Here is a 17,457-nt window from a genome sequence, read left to right on the forward strand (position 1 = left end):
CATCAGGACATTCTAGCTAGCAATTCCGAGTGATGTGTTACTTTGAATCAGAGTCACTGAGGTGGGCTTGCACACAGCTATAGGCTCTTTGGAAAAGTGCTGCAGATTCCAGTTAAAGGTTAAACTTCACATAATATCAACGCAAAGACTTTTCTAGGTTTGGCATTTGTCCCCCACCCAGACCCCCACCAACACATACACACACTCACATGTATGTATCTAGCCAGAGACAAATCATTTTATTCTTCTGTTTGAAAACCTCCACTAGCCCCACACTGTCTATAGGATAAATTCCCAACTTGTTAAAGGCTTTACTCACAGGCTGGCCTTAATACCTACTTTAATCTTCATTTGTAACACTCTCCATCATTTTACTGGAGGTTGACACGTATTTACTGAAAGCTTACTCTATGTCAGGCATTGTATTAGGTGCTGAGATTACAAATATGTTTAAGAGACAGCTATGTCCATGAGAGACTAACATTTCAGTAGGAGTGGCAGATATATATACAGATCATTAAAATCTAGTTTGCAAAGTGATTTAAAGGGGGAAGCAGCATTTGTTTTAGAAATACAGAAGAGGAAACTTAGCAGTCTACGTGTATCAAAGAAGGCTTCACAGAGAAAATAACACATGAGCAGAGTAAGGGAGGGTAAGTGGAAGTTACTCAAGTAAAGAAAGAGGGGTAAGCACATTCCAGGTGGAGAAGACAATATATATATACAGATAGGGAGGAATAAAATAGCATTCTCTGTGGATGAGAATTATGAACAGTCTTTGACAACAGAATATAAAATGAAAGATGGAAAGCAGTGGTGATTGAAACTAGAAAGATATAGGAGGCTGGGAAAGAGAGGACATTTTGTATTTCATGTTGAAAGCTTGGAATATACCATACAGAGTTATAAAACCAGTGGTAAGTTTTGAGTGATGGGATTCAGGACACACTACCCCAAAGTATGGCACCTTGGCATTTGAGAAAACAGCAGAAACAGGAAGGTAACTCTCACCTTCCCCCCAACGTTCTCTCCTGAAGCAGGTCATAAAACTCTCATTTGACAGGTGCTCTCTCTGTACCCAGAGGAAGTGAACATCTGTATATCTCTAAAAATGCAAGGTCACTGACAGCAATCTGAACAAACAGGAATAGCTGAGTTCTCCCCAGCTAACTATCATTAGATCATGCTTTTATAATCCAATCATACTCCCCAATGACTTACCACTTCTCTATCAAACCTAGCATAAAAATACACAAGTTTTCCTGTTTCTTTGTTTTCCTTTCCCTATGTAAAACTTATATTAAATAAATGTATGTGCTTTTCTCTTGTTAGTTTGTGTCTTGTTCCAAGGACTTCATCCATAAACCTAGGCTGGGAAGAAAAGATAATTACTTTCTCCTATACCAGCAAGGAAACAAAAAAAGACAGATCTGTATTTTGGATACAATATTCAATAGCAAGATCATCTTCTCCCTTCAGCACCTTCTTCAAGTAGTGTGATGACACCATTTCCTGTGTGCTTGGAAAAAAATTTCAGCTTGCTGTCTCCTTTGTTGTTTTAAAGAAGTGTTAGACAAAGTATTGTTTGCAAAATCTAGGGAGATAATGGAATCCACTTTAATTGGGAATTCTGTGTCAGCTGTGATCCAAGTTATTGGCTCTTTCCAACTTTAAAAATTTTTGTTGTTAAAAGCACCTTGCTTAGAAAATTTTAAATATGTCTGCAACAATTGTCTCAAAATAATAAACACTGCAATTCCTGCCATTAAAAAAAGATCGGAATTCTCCCTGAAAAAAATAGCAAGACCAAAAGTGGATTAACAGGCATGTGTCATAAATCTAGGGACAAGGAAATAAATTGGAAAGTTACTGCAATATTTAAATATGAGATGATGAGAACCTAGTTGAGTGAAGAGTTGTACTAGGAGAGGAGGAAAGGTGGTTAGGAATATTTAGCAATTCAAACCATTAGGGTAGATAAGTAACTGGATATGGGTGGCCATATCCACCCAGGGAATAGAAAAGCAAGTTTACAGTTAATTAGTAAAGGGGCACAATGGTGAAATGATAAGGTTTGGATACACTGAACTGAAATAAGTGAGGACTAACCATGTTAGTGAGGACTAATCCAGTGAGCAGTTAGATTCATGATCCTCAAACTCAGGAAAAGAACACAGGGTGAGCTGTACTACTGGGAATTGACAGCATGCAGGTAATAATTAAAACCATCAAAGTAGATGACATTATTTGGAGAGACCGTGTAGGGGGAAAACACAATAAGCTAGTGACGAAACCCTGGGAAACTTCAATATTTTATTATCTAGATTAAGTGGAAGAGGCAACAGCAACAAAAACAAAAACACCCAGAAGTGGTGTTTAGGTAGGTAAGAGAAACTTGTGTTATTATAGGGCTGGCAGAGGAGAAAACTTCAGGAGACTGTGCAGCATCAAGCCCATTAAATTGAACAGAAATGTTTGTAAAATAAGGACTGACAGGGGACTATTAGTTTGGCCATGTGGTGACTACAGACATCTTCAGCTGAAATATTTATGATAGCATGGTAAGGGTAGGAGGCAAATTGCTTTGATAAATCAAGAGTGAGGAAGATAAAAGAAAGATTTATTACTCAAGAAAGTTGATTGGAAAGAGGGATGAGATGGAATTAACAATGCAAGGATTTGGATTTGTCTTTACACTGTAGAAGGACATTTTTGAGACAACACACAGTATATCTTCTTCACTTTTTTTTTTTTTTTTTTTTGTAAAGTGAGCTTCAACTCATGTTTCAAGATTAAACTTTCCCAGATTCTCCAGGGTTAGTTTGGCACCCCCGCCCTTCCAAAATACTTTGTTTACTCCTCACCTACAGCACCAAGAACACTGTTATTACCTGGTTACATGCTTTTCTTTTGCAAGATTATAAATTTCTTAGGAACTTAGACTAAATCTTTGTATTCCCAATCCAAATTACATTTTCTGGCACAAGCTAAGGCCTAAATTTGTTAAATTAATCAATTAGCACTTGAAAATCTCAAAGACATGTCTGATATTTTCTGTAACTAAAGTTTTGATCTTTATGAAATAATCTATTTTTTTAGCCTCCAAAAAAGAAAATTTGGCAACTTCCTTAACACCTTCAGCATGAAATTAATCTGTATGTCTTGTTGATTTTACCCAAAAGCATATCTCAAATCTTCCAATGCACTATTTAGACATTAAGAATTCTTGTCTGCAACTACCCAACTTGTCTTCCTGTTTCCACTTTCTAACCCTTCCCAAATTATTCTTGGTAACAGTAACCAGAATAATATTTTTAAAATATATTTATAATAATGTATTTTTTCTTATACTAAAATTCCTGCTGTGATGTCTCATTGTCTTAATAATAAAACACTCAAACCCTGAACATGTTCTCCTAGGCTGCATAGGTTCTTGCCCCTGCTACTTTTTTGACCTCTTCTGACACTGTTCTCCTACTTGTTTACTCATATACAGACATTCACATGTGCTGTTACCCCAGACTTAATCTCTTCTTAGTTATTATTTGCTAAATATTTATATTTATCATTTAGGTCTCAGTTAATTTTTACTTCTTCAGAAAGAAATTATATGACCACAAATTTAAATTATGACCTCTCTGATATTTCCATGTTTTTATTCCTGTTCTTTGACTTCATATACAATTAGTCAATGAGGCACACAAATAGCCCATTAGCAAACAAAGAGCTGACTAGCCATGTGCATGTGTTGTTTTATGTCTCTTTCCCCACAAGATGGTAAGATGTTTAAGGACTAGAATATAGGGAACAAGTGACACAGGAAGCATTGCTGTTTTTTTACCTCAATTTCTCAAGTATCTATTATTATAATGAAAACAGTAATAATAAAATATTTATCTGCTGAAATAATGAAAGAACAGACTGTGTTCATTCTCAATATCATGGTCTTACAGAACATGAGACAAAAAGTTACATCTACATATTCATTTACAAGGTGCTTAGCCATGCAAATTAGTTGACGTTGCAAGACAGTTTTTCATTTTCACCATAATCTAGTTTAAAAGTAGAAAAACATGTAAATAAATAGTATAAAGAAAAGATAGGAATATTGCTCCTCACCCTTCTTCAAGAAAACCAATCACAGAATTTTTTTTTTTTTTTCTTTTTGGCATTTTTACTGTGTGTTTGCACACAGGCACACGATAGATCATCTATTCAACAAAATTTATTGAAGGCTTTGTGTTTAGCACTGAGTCAGCTCTGGGGAAAACAGGATGAATAAGAACATCAGAAAGCTCATAGTGTAATGGCAAAAAGAAGATTCAAATGCGATCAAAAGGCACTTGGATGTTTTATTAAATCGGATTTTTTTTTTTTTTTTTTTGAGAAAAGAAAAAGTCTTCTGTATACATACCAATCACCAAAAAATGGTGAGCTGTCTTGAAAGACCCAGGATGATGGAATTTTTAATAACCAGACTTTTGAAATAAGTGAATACAACTACTATGAATAAAATCATTTGTCCTGGGAGGGATGGAGTCTAACACTGATGACCTTATGATCTTCTAGCCTCTAGAAGTTTTGTGCTAAATCCAACTGAATTCTAAAACCACTAGACAACCTGACATACCACATGGGGGGCTCTCTGCCTGCAAGGCTTTTTTGCTCTTTTTCTTGCATACTCAGTTTATGGGTGCCCTCCTCATGCTCCCATGTCTATAAATCTATGTCCTCTTATTATATTGTAATCATATTTTTAATTTTTTGCCTCCTTTATTAATCTGTGAACTTCATTAAGAAAGAGGTAGTATTTTTATTTCTATATTTTTATTTTAGTGGTAGGCAAATAAGCATGAGTGCATTTAATAAATGTTTATTGAAGAAAAATTGGAAGACAGTATGAAAGGAATCATATTCTGTTTATATATTATAAAAATTAGAAAAGACTATGAAATATAGACTGGAGTACACGATGACATAGTCTTTTTTTTTTTTTTTTTTTTTTTTTTTTTTTTTTTTTTGAGACGGAGTCTCGCTCTGTCGCCCAGGCTGGAGTGCAGTGGCCAGATCTCAGCTCACTGCAAGCTCCGCCTCCCGGGTTCACGCCATTCTCCTGGCTCAGCCTCCCGAGTAGCTGGGACCACAGGCGCCGCCACCTCGCCCGGCTAATTTTTTGTGTTTTTAGTAGAGACGGGGTTTCGCCGTGTTAGCCAGGATGGTCTCCATCTCCTGACCTTGTGATCCGCCCGTCTCGGCCTCCCAAAGTGCTGGGATTACAGGCTTGAGCCACCGCGCCCGGCCTATGACATAGTCTTTAACATCTGTTGGCAGAAGGAACCAAAAGCCAAAACAAAACAAAAAAGTAAAACAATAAACAAGTAAAATCAAGTCTTGCCCTGTACCAACAATACTTGAAAACTTATTAGTTGGAGACACCTGATTTCAATTAATAAAAACAAGAGAAGAAAAGAACTTTAGATGACATTCTGCCCAATTCAGTGCAACCTTTTTGTTCTTGGATATGTCATGACATATTTTCATCACTTCCTGGCTAAAACTTCCTTCTCTTCACCTAAAATACACATATAATTGGGACCCTATTTAGGAACTTCTGGGAATGTCCTGGGGATGAGGGAAGAATGCCCAGTAGACAAGCTAGGAATTCTGATCTAATTTTGGAGTGAAGACGGACGTATAGGCACATCTCTCCCAGAGATTTGAGGATTTTAAAAAGTAGCTCAACCTTTGGGAAGCTTATGTTCCCAAGGAAATTATTTGTTCCATAAATAAGACTACCCAAGATGAGTAATACTTGGGGATGTGACCCCCCTCTCCCACATCTGCATCTTTTTTCAGTTTATGTATATGTGGTGAGATTGTGACAGATTACCTGTGAGATCATCAGTGGGCCAAGACCCCAGCTGGCATGCCTTGCATGTATACTCATCAAAGACATACTCATTCTCCTTACAAGGTGTACAGGTCCAACAACAGCTGACTTCTCCCTTTCGGATCACCTAAGGCAAATATTTGAAATTTAGATATTTTTTTGCATAGATAAAAATCCAACAATTCTATATTCCAATGTGCTGTTTTGCAAAGCAGAAAGGCCTTTCGCATACATTATTTTAAATGTTATCAGATAAGCAGTATAATTTTTAATATTCTTTTTTTTTTTATAATTAAAGAAAGTAAGGCCGAGTTTAAACAAGTCCAACATCATAAAGTTAGCTGGTAGCAGGATAAGGCATTAAATTAAATGCAAGTCTTTGGATAATTAGCCTTGGAAACCTGTATTTAATTAAGTTCCTGTGCTTGTGCTCATATGTACATACGCATAACTGAATTCACCCCAGGATCTGCTCTACTTCTCCTTTCCTCAAGTTAAGAACTGCTGCTCTCTGGATTTACCTTAGCTTCCTTCCCCCCATTAGTTGAATAATTGTGAGCAAAAAACATTGTATATTTCCTAATCTTCTAAAATCTATCCATATTGATAAATATAATTAGGAATTTGTATTGGGTAGAAGAAAGCAAAAGATTAAGATTTTCCTGGAGATGATCTCTTGATCTCTTTCTACTAAAAGTCTGATTCAACAATTCAGCCCATTCTTTCCTATTTTGGTAGCTTTGATTTGTTTGAAGGTAGATGAGGTCATTCAGACTATTATATAGCTCTTAATCTATTTGACTTTTTTAAGGTAATGGAAAATAATTGAAATAATTTAACAGGTGAAAGAGTCACAGATGTTATTCTTTTGAAATAGATGTACCTTTTCTTCCCCACCATTGGTGCATGAAAATCCTCTCTGGAATAGACAGCATTCATTAAATGTTCTTTTAAATCATTAAAACCGTGGTTAATATTCAGCAATGACCAGACACAGTAATAATTACACTTTATATTTCTAGTCTGACTCTAGTAATGACCTTTGATAATAACATCAGCTAGATACCAAATATAATTGTAAGCTGACAACTGTTTTTTACATTTTTGTAGTATTTCTTCTACTGACTCTTAAAACTACAACAATACAAGCAGGGAATAATGGAAAAAGGGCCTAAAATAGATTTTCCCTAAAGTAAGTAAATAAGTGAGGCAAAATTGCTCCTTAGACCTGATTAAAGTATTCTTCATAATAATATCGACTATTTCCAGGCTCTTTAGTACTTGTCCCATACTGTTATCCCATTAAAGCATTAGAACAGCTCTGTATGAAGTGGCTGGTTTATTTTTTTCATTTTCTTAGGGGAGAAAACTGAAGTTGAGTTAGCTCACATAGCATGTTAGGGTAAATGAGGGATCAAACAATGTATGTTGAACTTCAAATGCTCATGCTTATAAATGCTGAGTCTTATTGGAAGATTAGACTGTGTGATATTTTGAAAGATGCAGGGGAAAGAGTACTGGCTTGGGAATCAAGTAGCACCAGAGTTCTCCAGCCAATGCTCAGTTTCTTTTAACTGGACCTATTGCTTTTCGGATAATAATATCTACCTTATAGGATTTCCTTAGGATTAAATAAAACAACACAGTGATTTGTAAAGTGTAGAACACTCTAATAATGTTACCCATTTCATTAATAATTTGCACATAAATGTCCATATATAGAAATGAAGAATTTCATTTTCAAGGTATACCACACTTGGCAAAACTATCCTTGAACAATTATTAGATTTTGTAATGCAAACAGGCATATTGCAAAGCTGAAGGAGTGTCTTTCAGACCTTAGCAGACCTTAGCAGGGATTAGCAAATAAAAGCAGCTGCATTTCCCCCCACTGAAATACTTTGATTTCTTATGGTTCAGTTTTCATTGGTTTGTGAATTTCAGGTAAACACCTGAAATTAAAATAAGTTCATGCCTTTTTCCAAGAAGAATTCCAATATTATAATCTCTTTTTGAATCAATAGTGATAACTTAATATGTTTTCCTCTGATCATTTAGAACTTGTTTTATGTTTTCACATTTTATGTTCTGTTTCACATTTATTTTGAACACGAGGTAGTGACAATTCTCTTTCAAGATCCTGGAAGCAGTAGTGCTTTCTTTTTTATTTATTTTATTTTTTGAGGCAGTCTTGCATTGTTACCTAGGCTGGGAGTGCAGTGGCGCCGTCTTGGCTCACTGCAGCCTTGACCTCCCCTGCCCAAGAGAGCCTCCCACCTCAGCTTCCTGAGTAGCTGGGACTACAGATGTGTGCCACCAGGCTCAATTATTTTTGTTTCCTATTTTTTTTTGAAGAGATAGGGTCTCACTAAGTTGCCTAGGCTGATCTTGAACTCCTGAGCTCAAGGGGATTCTTCCATCTCAGCCTCCCAAATTGTTGAGATTATACTCATGAGCCACTGCACCCAGTCAGCAGTGCTTTCTTTATGAATAACAATATATAACATATCTGAACCTTTACTAGACTAAACCCTTTCATGGAAACTAAGTTTACAAACTCTGAACAATGCCATGAGATGTTGATATCATGAATTAAATTGCTCAGTTACAGCCTTAAACCATATTAAGAAAATCTTATGCATTGTATATTTAATAGAGTAAAAATGACATCTAGTTAGGAAAATGAAGTTTGGGATTTTTAAAAAAGGTCGAAGCAAATATTGTTACAAAATAACCAGTATTAAAAATATGATAATAGACCAGGCGCGGTGGCTCATGCCTGTAATCCCAGTACTTTGGAAAGCCGAGGTGGGCGAATCATGAGGTCAGGAGATCGAGACCATCCTGACCAACATGGTGAAACCCCGCCTCTAATAAAAATACAAAAACATTAGCCAGATGTGGTGGCAGACACCTGTAATCCCAGCTATTCTGGAGGCTGAGGCAGGAGAATCACTTGAACCTGGGAGGCGGAGGTTGCAGTGAGCCAAGATTGTGCCACTGCACTCCAGCCTGGAGACAGAGGGAGACTCCGTCTAAAATATATATATACACACACATATATATATATGTGTGTGTGTATGTATGTGTGTGTGTGTATACACACACATATATATATGTATACACACACGATAATAGGGAATAAAATTCTTCTAGTTATGTAAATTATTCCCTTTAGAATAGGGTAGAAAAGTATATATAAAGAAATCTCTCAAATTAGTCATTCAGCATTTAGAAGTTCTTTTTGTTTGTTTGTTTGTTTGTTTGTTTTGGAGATGGAGTCTTACTCTGTCACCCAGGTTGGAGTGCAGTGGTGTGATCTCGCGCCTCCAGGGTTCACGCCATTCTCCTGCCTCAGCCTCCTGAATAGCTGGGACTACAGGTGCCTGCCACCACACCCGGTTAATTTTTTTGTATTTTTAGTAGAAACGGGGTTTCACCGTGTTAGCCAGGATGGTCTCGATCTCCTGACCTCGTGATCTGCCCGCCTCGGCCTCCCAAAGTGCTGGGATTACAGGTGTGAACCACCATGCCTGGCCCCGGAAGTTATATTTTCAAAATGTATTGCTGTGAAGGGTCAAAAATAAAGAAAAAATATATGGTAATTTACACTGTGTAATTTTTCTACAGGAAGCACTGGAAATTATGAATATTGATATTCTTGGTGGATACACAAATAATTGTACATGAATTTAAACCCCTCATAATGAAGAGTTTAACTGCAAGATAATTGGCCAAGATGAAAATCTCTTTTGTCTTGATGTAACAAGCGTTAGCAAACATTTTTTTACAAAGGATCAAATAGTAAATATTTAGGCTTTGGGCCATACAGTCTCTATTGCAAGTCAGCAACTCAGCTATCCAACTCTGCCCACTATAGCAGAAAGTAGCCATGGACAATATATAAACAAATAAGCTTGGCTGTATTTTAATAAAACTTTATTTACAAAAACAGATAGTAGGTCAGATTTAGTCTGTGGGCTATAGTTTACCAGCTCTTGCTGTATACCATAACAAGACATACAGAAAATGTCAGATATCTAATATTTTGAGCCATTTAGCAGATATTAATACATTTATTTTTATCTTCTTTTACCTTATCTTTCTTCTTTCTGGTCTTATGCTTTCCAAATCTTCAGACCTACCCTTTGAGGGCCTTACTATCAATATTAAAATATTTCAGTTTCAGTCTTAATCACAGATGAAAAAACATATGAAATGTCTTCTAAACAGAGTGAAGATAAGGTTGATTGAAAAGACCAAGTCCAGTGGCTCTAGGAATACACTACCTGAAATGTGGTATGGTAGTACTTTAAGAACTGTTTGATGAGCAAATAAATTATTTTGATATCATTTTTCCCGACAGCATTGTGCACCAATAGCTGCTCTCACCCCCTTTTTATTATATCTTTGTCTTCTCTTCATGAATTTTTAATTCCTGTAAGTGTGGCCACATCTTTTTTAGCCTAAGAGTAATTTTTTAATGTCCTCAAATTACCAAATTATCTCTTACATGCTTTTTGTCACATATTTCTTTTTCTTATACTTTTTATTTTTTCAGTTGACACACAATAATTGTACATATTTATGGGTTACATAGTGATGTTTTGATACACATAATGTATAGTGACCAGATCAGGGTAATTAGCATAGTCATCATCTCAGATATTTATTACTTCTTCATGTTAGGAATGTTCAGTATCCTCCTTCTAGCTATTTGAAACTATAGAATACTTTTAACTATATTCATCCTACAGTGCTAAAGAACACTAGAATTTATTCCTCCTATCTAGCTGTGATTTTGCTTCTTTTAACAAAGCTCTCCCTATCCCTCTCTTCCTCCTTCCCTTCCTACCCTCTAGTACGCTCTGTTCTAATTTTTACTTCTGTGAGATCAACTTTTTTTTATCTTGCACATATAAGTGAGAACATGTGACGTTTAATTTTCTGTCCCTGGCTTATTTCACTTAACATTCTGTTCTCCAGTTCCTTCTACATTGCTGTGAATGACAGGATTTCATTCTTTATGATTGAATAGTATTCTATTATGTAGATATATTTTCTTTATCCATTTATCTTGATACTCAATTATCATTACATTCTATTCAATCTAGCAGGCCCAGATGAAGGGTGAACCCTCAATTTTCATGTCTTTTCCTCATTGTTCCTCTTCTTTGACCTTTTTCTTCTGCTGACTACCATCTTATGTGACAGTGTGCTCTCTGGTCGTCTCTCTCTTTGTACCTGTTGCTTCTCAGCCTCTACCTCTTCTTCCTTTTTTACACTTTGAAAGCAGAAATTCTCTAAGGTATATTCTTGGTCCATATTTATTTTTTATTTACACTTTAGGTTCTGCAATTTTGTCTATTATAATAGCTTCAACTTTAACTCTATTTAATCAATTCCTAAATCTGTATGCTTAGCCTTATTTTTCATTGCTCTAGACCAAACTTTTAATCACTGGATGGCTATATCAAAACCAACATGCCCCCAAACTAACCAATCACCTTTTCTATAAAGCTACCCCTATTTTTCTATTCCTGGCAATGCCACCTTTTATTTACTGACACTTAGAATTGCAGTTGATTGTGTTGACTTCTTTATCTTCCACAACTCAACATCAAATTGGTAGTCAGCCTGATTGAATCTACATCTGTAATATTTTCTCCAAATATGTCTTCCGGCCCCTTTTCATTTTCACTGTTTCTTCCCCAACTCAAGGCCTTATTACCACTATCACAGCATGCTTCTAACTTGTCTCTTCTTTCTTGTTTTATAAATCTATTTATTCATTTTCCTTACCACAGCTCAACTTATGCCAACATCTTGATCAAAATTATTCTGACTCCTGTTTAATAAAAATTAAGTTCAATGTATTTAGTATGATGTTCAAAACTCTCCACAAATCTGGGTTCAACTTATTTCAACTTTCTCTTTTATAATAATCATTTAGAGCAATGCACTCTAGATTATTTACTTGTGCTAGACAGTCTTCAGTTACCACTTTTGTCTCTTTTTTACTGTTCTTTCTTTGTAAGTGTTCTCTCCCTGAAATCATACTCATTTTTATGGTCCAAAGTTTGACATTTTATTCAGAAGAAATATCTCTATCCCTTTTGTACAAACTGATATAGCCCTCTTCTTTTCTTTCTTAATGAAGTCATCACATTTTACATAATGTTGCTTATCTGTGTCCATATTTTTCTCACACAGACTGTAAATCTTCTGACAATTAAGGGTGTCTCATTTATTTTTGCCTCATCAATATTAACTATTATATTAATAAACATTTGATGAATATTTATTAAATAAATTCGAATTAGTGTCTTTTCTAACTGTAAACTTTATTTCCAGGAAGTCATGTCTTGAAAGGCTTGTATGAGCAGAAAGGGTGTGGGCAAACATGATTCATCAACTGGTTTAATCAAACCAACTACTAAGACTATTGTGAGTTGCACATGGGATTTCATAAGGAATGAGTGAGAATTTCTGACATTAGAAGCTTACAATATAAAAAGTAAAATAAGTGTCTAAAATTTTAAAAAATAGCTAATGATAATTAACACTGTTGAATTTACAACAAAAATGAAAGAAACATAGATTCCATTTTACCTTGATCTGGCCTTTCTCACATGGTTCACTGCACACAGATCTGATGATGTTGCTTTTCTTGGACCATACTTCATCATCATCCATTTTTAATTCTCCATTGTCCCAACTTCCAACGTTGATATAATCAAAATAATCTTTTCCCATTTCCTTGAAATTCATTATTTCATACCTTAGGAATAAGAATATGATAATTATGCAGCTTAAGACGTAAATATTCAGCTTTGAAAAGGCAATATATTTTATTCCCAAAAATGTGTCTACTGTCATATAAGTAACACTGGAATTTTCCATGACAGTACACTTAGAATAACAAAAATAATCTGTCCATTTCACTTTCTTTGCAGAGACCATTTCCGTACTTTCAAGCTTACACCTGAAATAGAAAGTAATCCCATGTGAGAAGGTGACTTGACCTCAGCAGGATGAAAGACAGTTTCAAAATAACTTCAAGAAGTTTAAACAAGTACTACTGTTAGACTTCTACAAAAGATAGACAGGTTTTTGTCTGTATTCAAGTAAAATGATAAAATTTCCATTTACTAACCAAGTGAGAAATTTGGTAAATCTTTCATCTTATTTTCAGCTTTGGAGGATATAGAGGTAATTTACAGAGGGCCTCATTTTACCTTTCTTACTTTGTCCATTATCAATGGCTAAATTCATTGTACAAAGATAATTTCAAGAGTGAAGTTTAAAAAAGTTTGAAAATAGCTTCTAAAGCACCTCATGCAATGTAAAAATGCTGGAAAAGAGTAGTTCCTTGTGAGTTCTCAGCCTTTGCTAACTATTGTTTTTTTGAGTATGTGGATATAAATGTAAAAAAAGAAAATCAATGTGCTTACTTACAAGCCTTTTCTTATAAGTAAGCTCATTTCTAGAGAAGAATCTCTGAAACAATTTTCCAATTTGAGGATATTGGATAAGCAATATCACCACTATCTCAGTTTCTACAGGTATGTCTCAGGCACACACTGTGCTCACATAGTATTTTATACTGTTTACCCCCTCAGGACTTATAGTCCTGACAGATAGACATATAAATGCCTCCTCCAGCCTCCTATGCTCAGCATGTGTAGCTATCTGGAAACTGATATGAATGGAAAATGTTCTAGCTTTTGGATTCAAGTGATGAGATTACTATACTCAAACAAATGTTCTGTACAGAAATATTCAGAACAAAACTGGCATCTATTGAAACTTATGTTATAAAATGATGCCATTCTGTTTTCACTCCAAATCACAATTTTTACTGTAGGTTTTTTTTCTTCAGAATATTACCTCATTCTTGTTTTGTTGGTTGTTCAGTAACTTGAGGATTTTCCTTTAGTGTTGTTAGTCAGCAACAATTTGGTCTAAATTCTACTTCTAAATCAAAACTATCAATTTATAGGATACTTTCCTTCCCTCTTGGTCACAATTATCCCATGGCCTCGGTTCATGCAATGAGTTGAGATATTAGAACACAGAGCACTGAGGTAAAAAGAACTCTTGTATTATGTCATTGGCTACTTCAAATATATGAGCGTTGAGTATTCAAAGGGTGACTTTCTATGAGCAAATAACCTTTGAAGATTCTAGGATGGGAGAAAGAGAAATGTCAGTGTCAGACTTATTTCTTTGCTGCTGATAATTTGAAGAAATATGTGGGTGTTATTCCTCACTCAAAACTGAGCTGTCAAATCCATTTCTAGCAATTCTTAAGTCTGAAAAGTTTAGTTCACACTGTTAATTTTACAGATAAAGGACTGAAATTCAGTGAGGTTAATTAGTACAGATTACAGAGTACATAAGCGTCAGAGCCAGGACCTAAACTAAGCCTTTAGATTTCAAATCTGCAGTTCCTTCTTCCTTATTAGACTGCTCCAAATCCTGGGTAGAGCTAAGAGACCATATTTTCCTTGCTTAAATATTGTAAAAATTTGAACCAATTTATATTGTAGGGCTTTTATCTCTATATCCACGCCTCTTTGTTTTATGTACAACAAATGGTAAAAAGTAAAGTGATCCAGTTTTTGAAAAATAAACATGAAAACTCTATAGAGTGGAAAATGTCACATTTGACAGGGAACTTGTTTTCAGGAAAGTTAAACCTTAATTTCAGTTCAACTCGATAAACTTGTTATAGTTACATTTGAGACAATGAACCCTCCCTTTGGAATTAGCCTTTAGATTTCTGGTCATTGTTTCTTAATACAAGGCAAACACAAAGAGATATTATCACTCACGGCTAAAGCTGTGAAAATAGAACATTGCTTTAAAAATCTTTTTTTAGTACATTAAAAAAAGAAATAGATGAGAATATGTCTCCACAAAAGAATATTCTCCCCTTCACTTGTGAATTTGTATGAGCCCTTTTAATTTTCAGAGATAGAATATAGCTTTTATTCTCCATCAAAGGAAAATAAAGTGAATGTTTAAAACATATTCTTATATAACTTTTAGGTAAGAATCAAAAGACATAATTACTTCCTGTAATCTTTGGCCATGATTCAATCTAGAAGACTGTATTTTGTTTCCCAAAAAGATAACAGTAGGCTGGGTGCGGTGGCTCACACCTGTAATCCCAGCACTTTCGGAGGCCAAGGCGGGCCAATTACGAGGTCAGGAGATCGAGACCATCCTGCCTAACACTTGAAACCCCATCTCTACTAAAAATACAAAAAATTAGTCAGGCGTGGTGGCAGGCACCTGTAGTCCCAGCTGCTTGGAAGGCTGAGGCAGGAGAATGGCGTAAACCCGGGAGGGGGAGCTTGCAGTGAGCCGAGATCTCGCCACTGCACTCCAGCCCTGGCAACAGAGAGAGGCTCCCTCTCAAAAAAAAAAAAACACAAAAAACACAAAACCCAAAAACACGGAAATTCTGTGTGCTCTTTGTTTTTGATGCCTTTAGTAAAGATCCAACTTGAACATATTCAGTGTCAGAAGCAAAGATTAGTGTGTCATTCCAATCACAAGACACTTTAATATGAATCTCCAGCTCAGTTTCTTTTTTCTCCTTCCCATCCTCTTCCTCCCATTTATCTTCTCCTCCTTCTCTTCTTCCTCAATCCTCCTCATCCTCCCTCCTCTTCCTCCTTCTTCCTCCTCCTCTTCCTCCTTCTTCCTCCTCCTCCTCCCTTCCCTTATCCCTCTCCCCCTCCCCTTTCCCCTTCCCTCCCCTTCCCCCGCCTTTCTTTCTCATTGCACCTCTTGGTTTTTATATTTCTCTGCTTCTGAAATGTTTTTCTCAGCATAGTGTGTTTGTATATGTAATTTATCTGATTTAATATCTGTCCCTTCCTTCCCCTTACTCTCTACCTCCTCATGTCTGCTCTTTCTTAACTGGCCAGAATTTAAACCTAGAATATTCTAAATAATTTTAAAAATAAATTTTATATATTGCTCAAAATCAAAATAAACAAAAGATATTACAGTAACAACAACAAAAAGTTCTATTAAAGCATTTAAGGTAAACTAGAGAAAGTCAGGGTTCAATTGAACAGAAATAAGGAACTTTCTAAATGGCTCTAACTCTGAAAATTAGAGAAGATTGTCTTCAGATGATAATGAGGGGTTTATTCAAGGGGCTTAAACAGGGTTGTTGTTAGAGAAAAGTGAAAAATCATTTGGAGAAGACTGCAGAGTATTACATTTATGTGGATCCTAAGGCTCTTTCTATCTGTAATTCCAATGCTAAGGTGCTTTTCCTAAAAAAAAAAAAAATGTAATTCTTAAATGTGTGCTAAATTATCTGTGGGTCGGCATAATAGATACTCCCAAGCCCTGGCCTATACAACAAAGCAATTACAATGATCTGTGCCTTTGGAGTTGGATAATCACAGAGTAAAGAGAGATCACAGAGTTAGTTAGACCAAAAACATGAATGGCACCTAATAATGGAACACTTTTATATTACATATTAATGCATTGAACCATTTCAAATGTAATATAAGAAAAAAAAATTAAGGTAAATTTTTACTTGATGATTGTGCATGAGATTTGCACATGTCCTTGCCCTGTTATTTAATTGACTATACAACCTTGGGCATGTCTCTTTCTTTCTATGACACAGGGTTTTTTTACCAGGAAAATCTAACAATGTGCAAGTGTGTGCCAGAGTGAGTTGCTATCTCTTTCAGCTTCCTCTGTTTAGGATCCTCCTCTTTTAACTCTTTAACTCTAGAGGATTCCTTAATCATCCCAGGATCCTTTGGTTTCTCACTCAGCCAGGAATACCTTTGATCTGGCAGGATGCTTTTACTCCACAAAAATAACAAACTAATGTCTACAAATAAATTTTCTCAGAATATAGTGTTTTTAAAATTTTGATCCTGGTTGATTAATTCGCAGGCTGTTGTATTAGGTTAGAAGTTGAAGCTCAGAAGACTGAGTTAAAAATTTTGACTCTATCATTTACTAGACTGTACTTTTGGGCAAGTCATTGAACTTTTGTATGATTTTTTTTTTTTTTTTTAGCTGGAAAAAAGAATGGTAACATTACTGACCTCATAGGATTAAAAAGTAGAGCACTTGGCTTAGTGTTTGGCTCAGAACACACACTCAATATATGCTAGTTATGTAAATGGATTATTTCGAGAAACAAAAGGTGGTAAATCACCTTTTCCTGAGTCTGCTAAATGACCTTTTCCTGAGTCTGCTTCATGCCCTTAGAGGCCAACTCTGATAATTTATTAATGGGTTAATGTTATACTCAAACCTAGTAGTGCAAGGATAGACTCAAAGCAATCCTGAATTCCCAGAAATTGTTTGCAAAATTTTAAGTATGTTGTTCTTGGAAGAATATCTATAAATTTTGTCTGAGTCTTGAAGGGATGATTGTTCCAATAAAGATTAAGAACCCCTTACAACATATTTGAAGGATTATGAATAAGGCAGCCATGTTCTGCCTGATCCATCAAGGTTTCCCTTTGGAATAGAGCTGGACCTTCTGAGGCATCTCCTCCCTTCCTGGTTTG

The 17,457-nt window shown here is 35.6% G+C and overlaps 1 protein-coding gene across 4 annotated transcripts in view; it reads right to left on the reverse strand.

Annotated features, from left to right (window-relative positions):
* GRM5 (glutamate metabotropic receptor 5) overlaps positions 1–17,457 on the reverse strand; it is a 573,672-nt gene that overhangs the window by 81,829 nt on the left and 474,386 nt on the right. For all 4 annotated transcript variants that reach the window (XM_050755524.1, XM_050755521.1, XM_050755522.1 and 1 more), the window contains exons 6-7: positions 12,503–12,671; positions 5,891–6,017 (exon numbers count right to left, since the gene is read on the reverse strand). In XM_050755524.1, the coding sequence (XP_050611481.1) occupies positions 5,891–6,017; positions 12,503–12,671 (296 nt within the window). The remainder of the gene's footprint in view (positions 1–5,890; positions 6,018–12,502; positions 12,672–17,457) is intronic.

Source organism: Macaca thibetana, chromosome 14 (assembly GCF_024542745.1).
Source record: "Macaca thibetana thibetana isolate TM-01 chromosome 14, ASM2454274v1, whole genome shotgun sequence".
Classification (NCBI taxonomy): Eukaryota; Metazoa; Chordata; class Mammalia; order Primates; family Cercopithecidae; genus Macaca; species Macaca thibetana.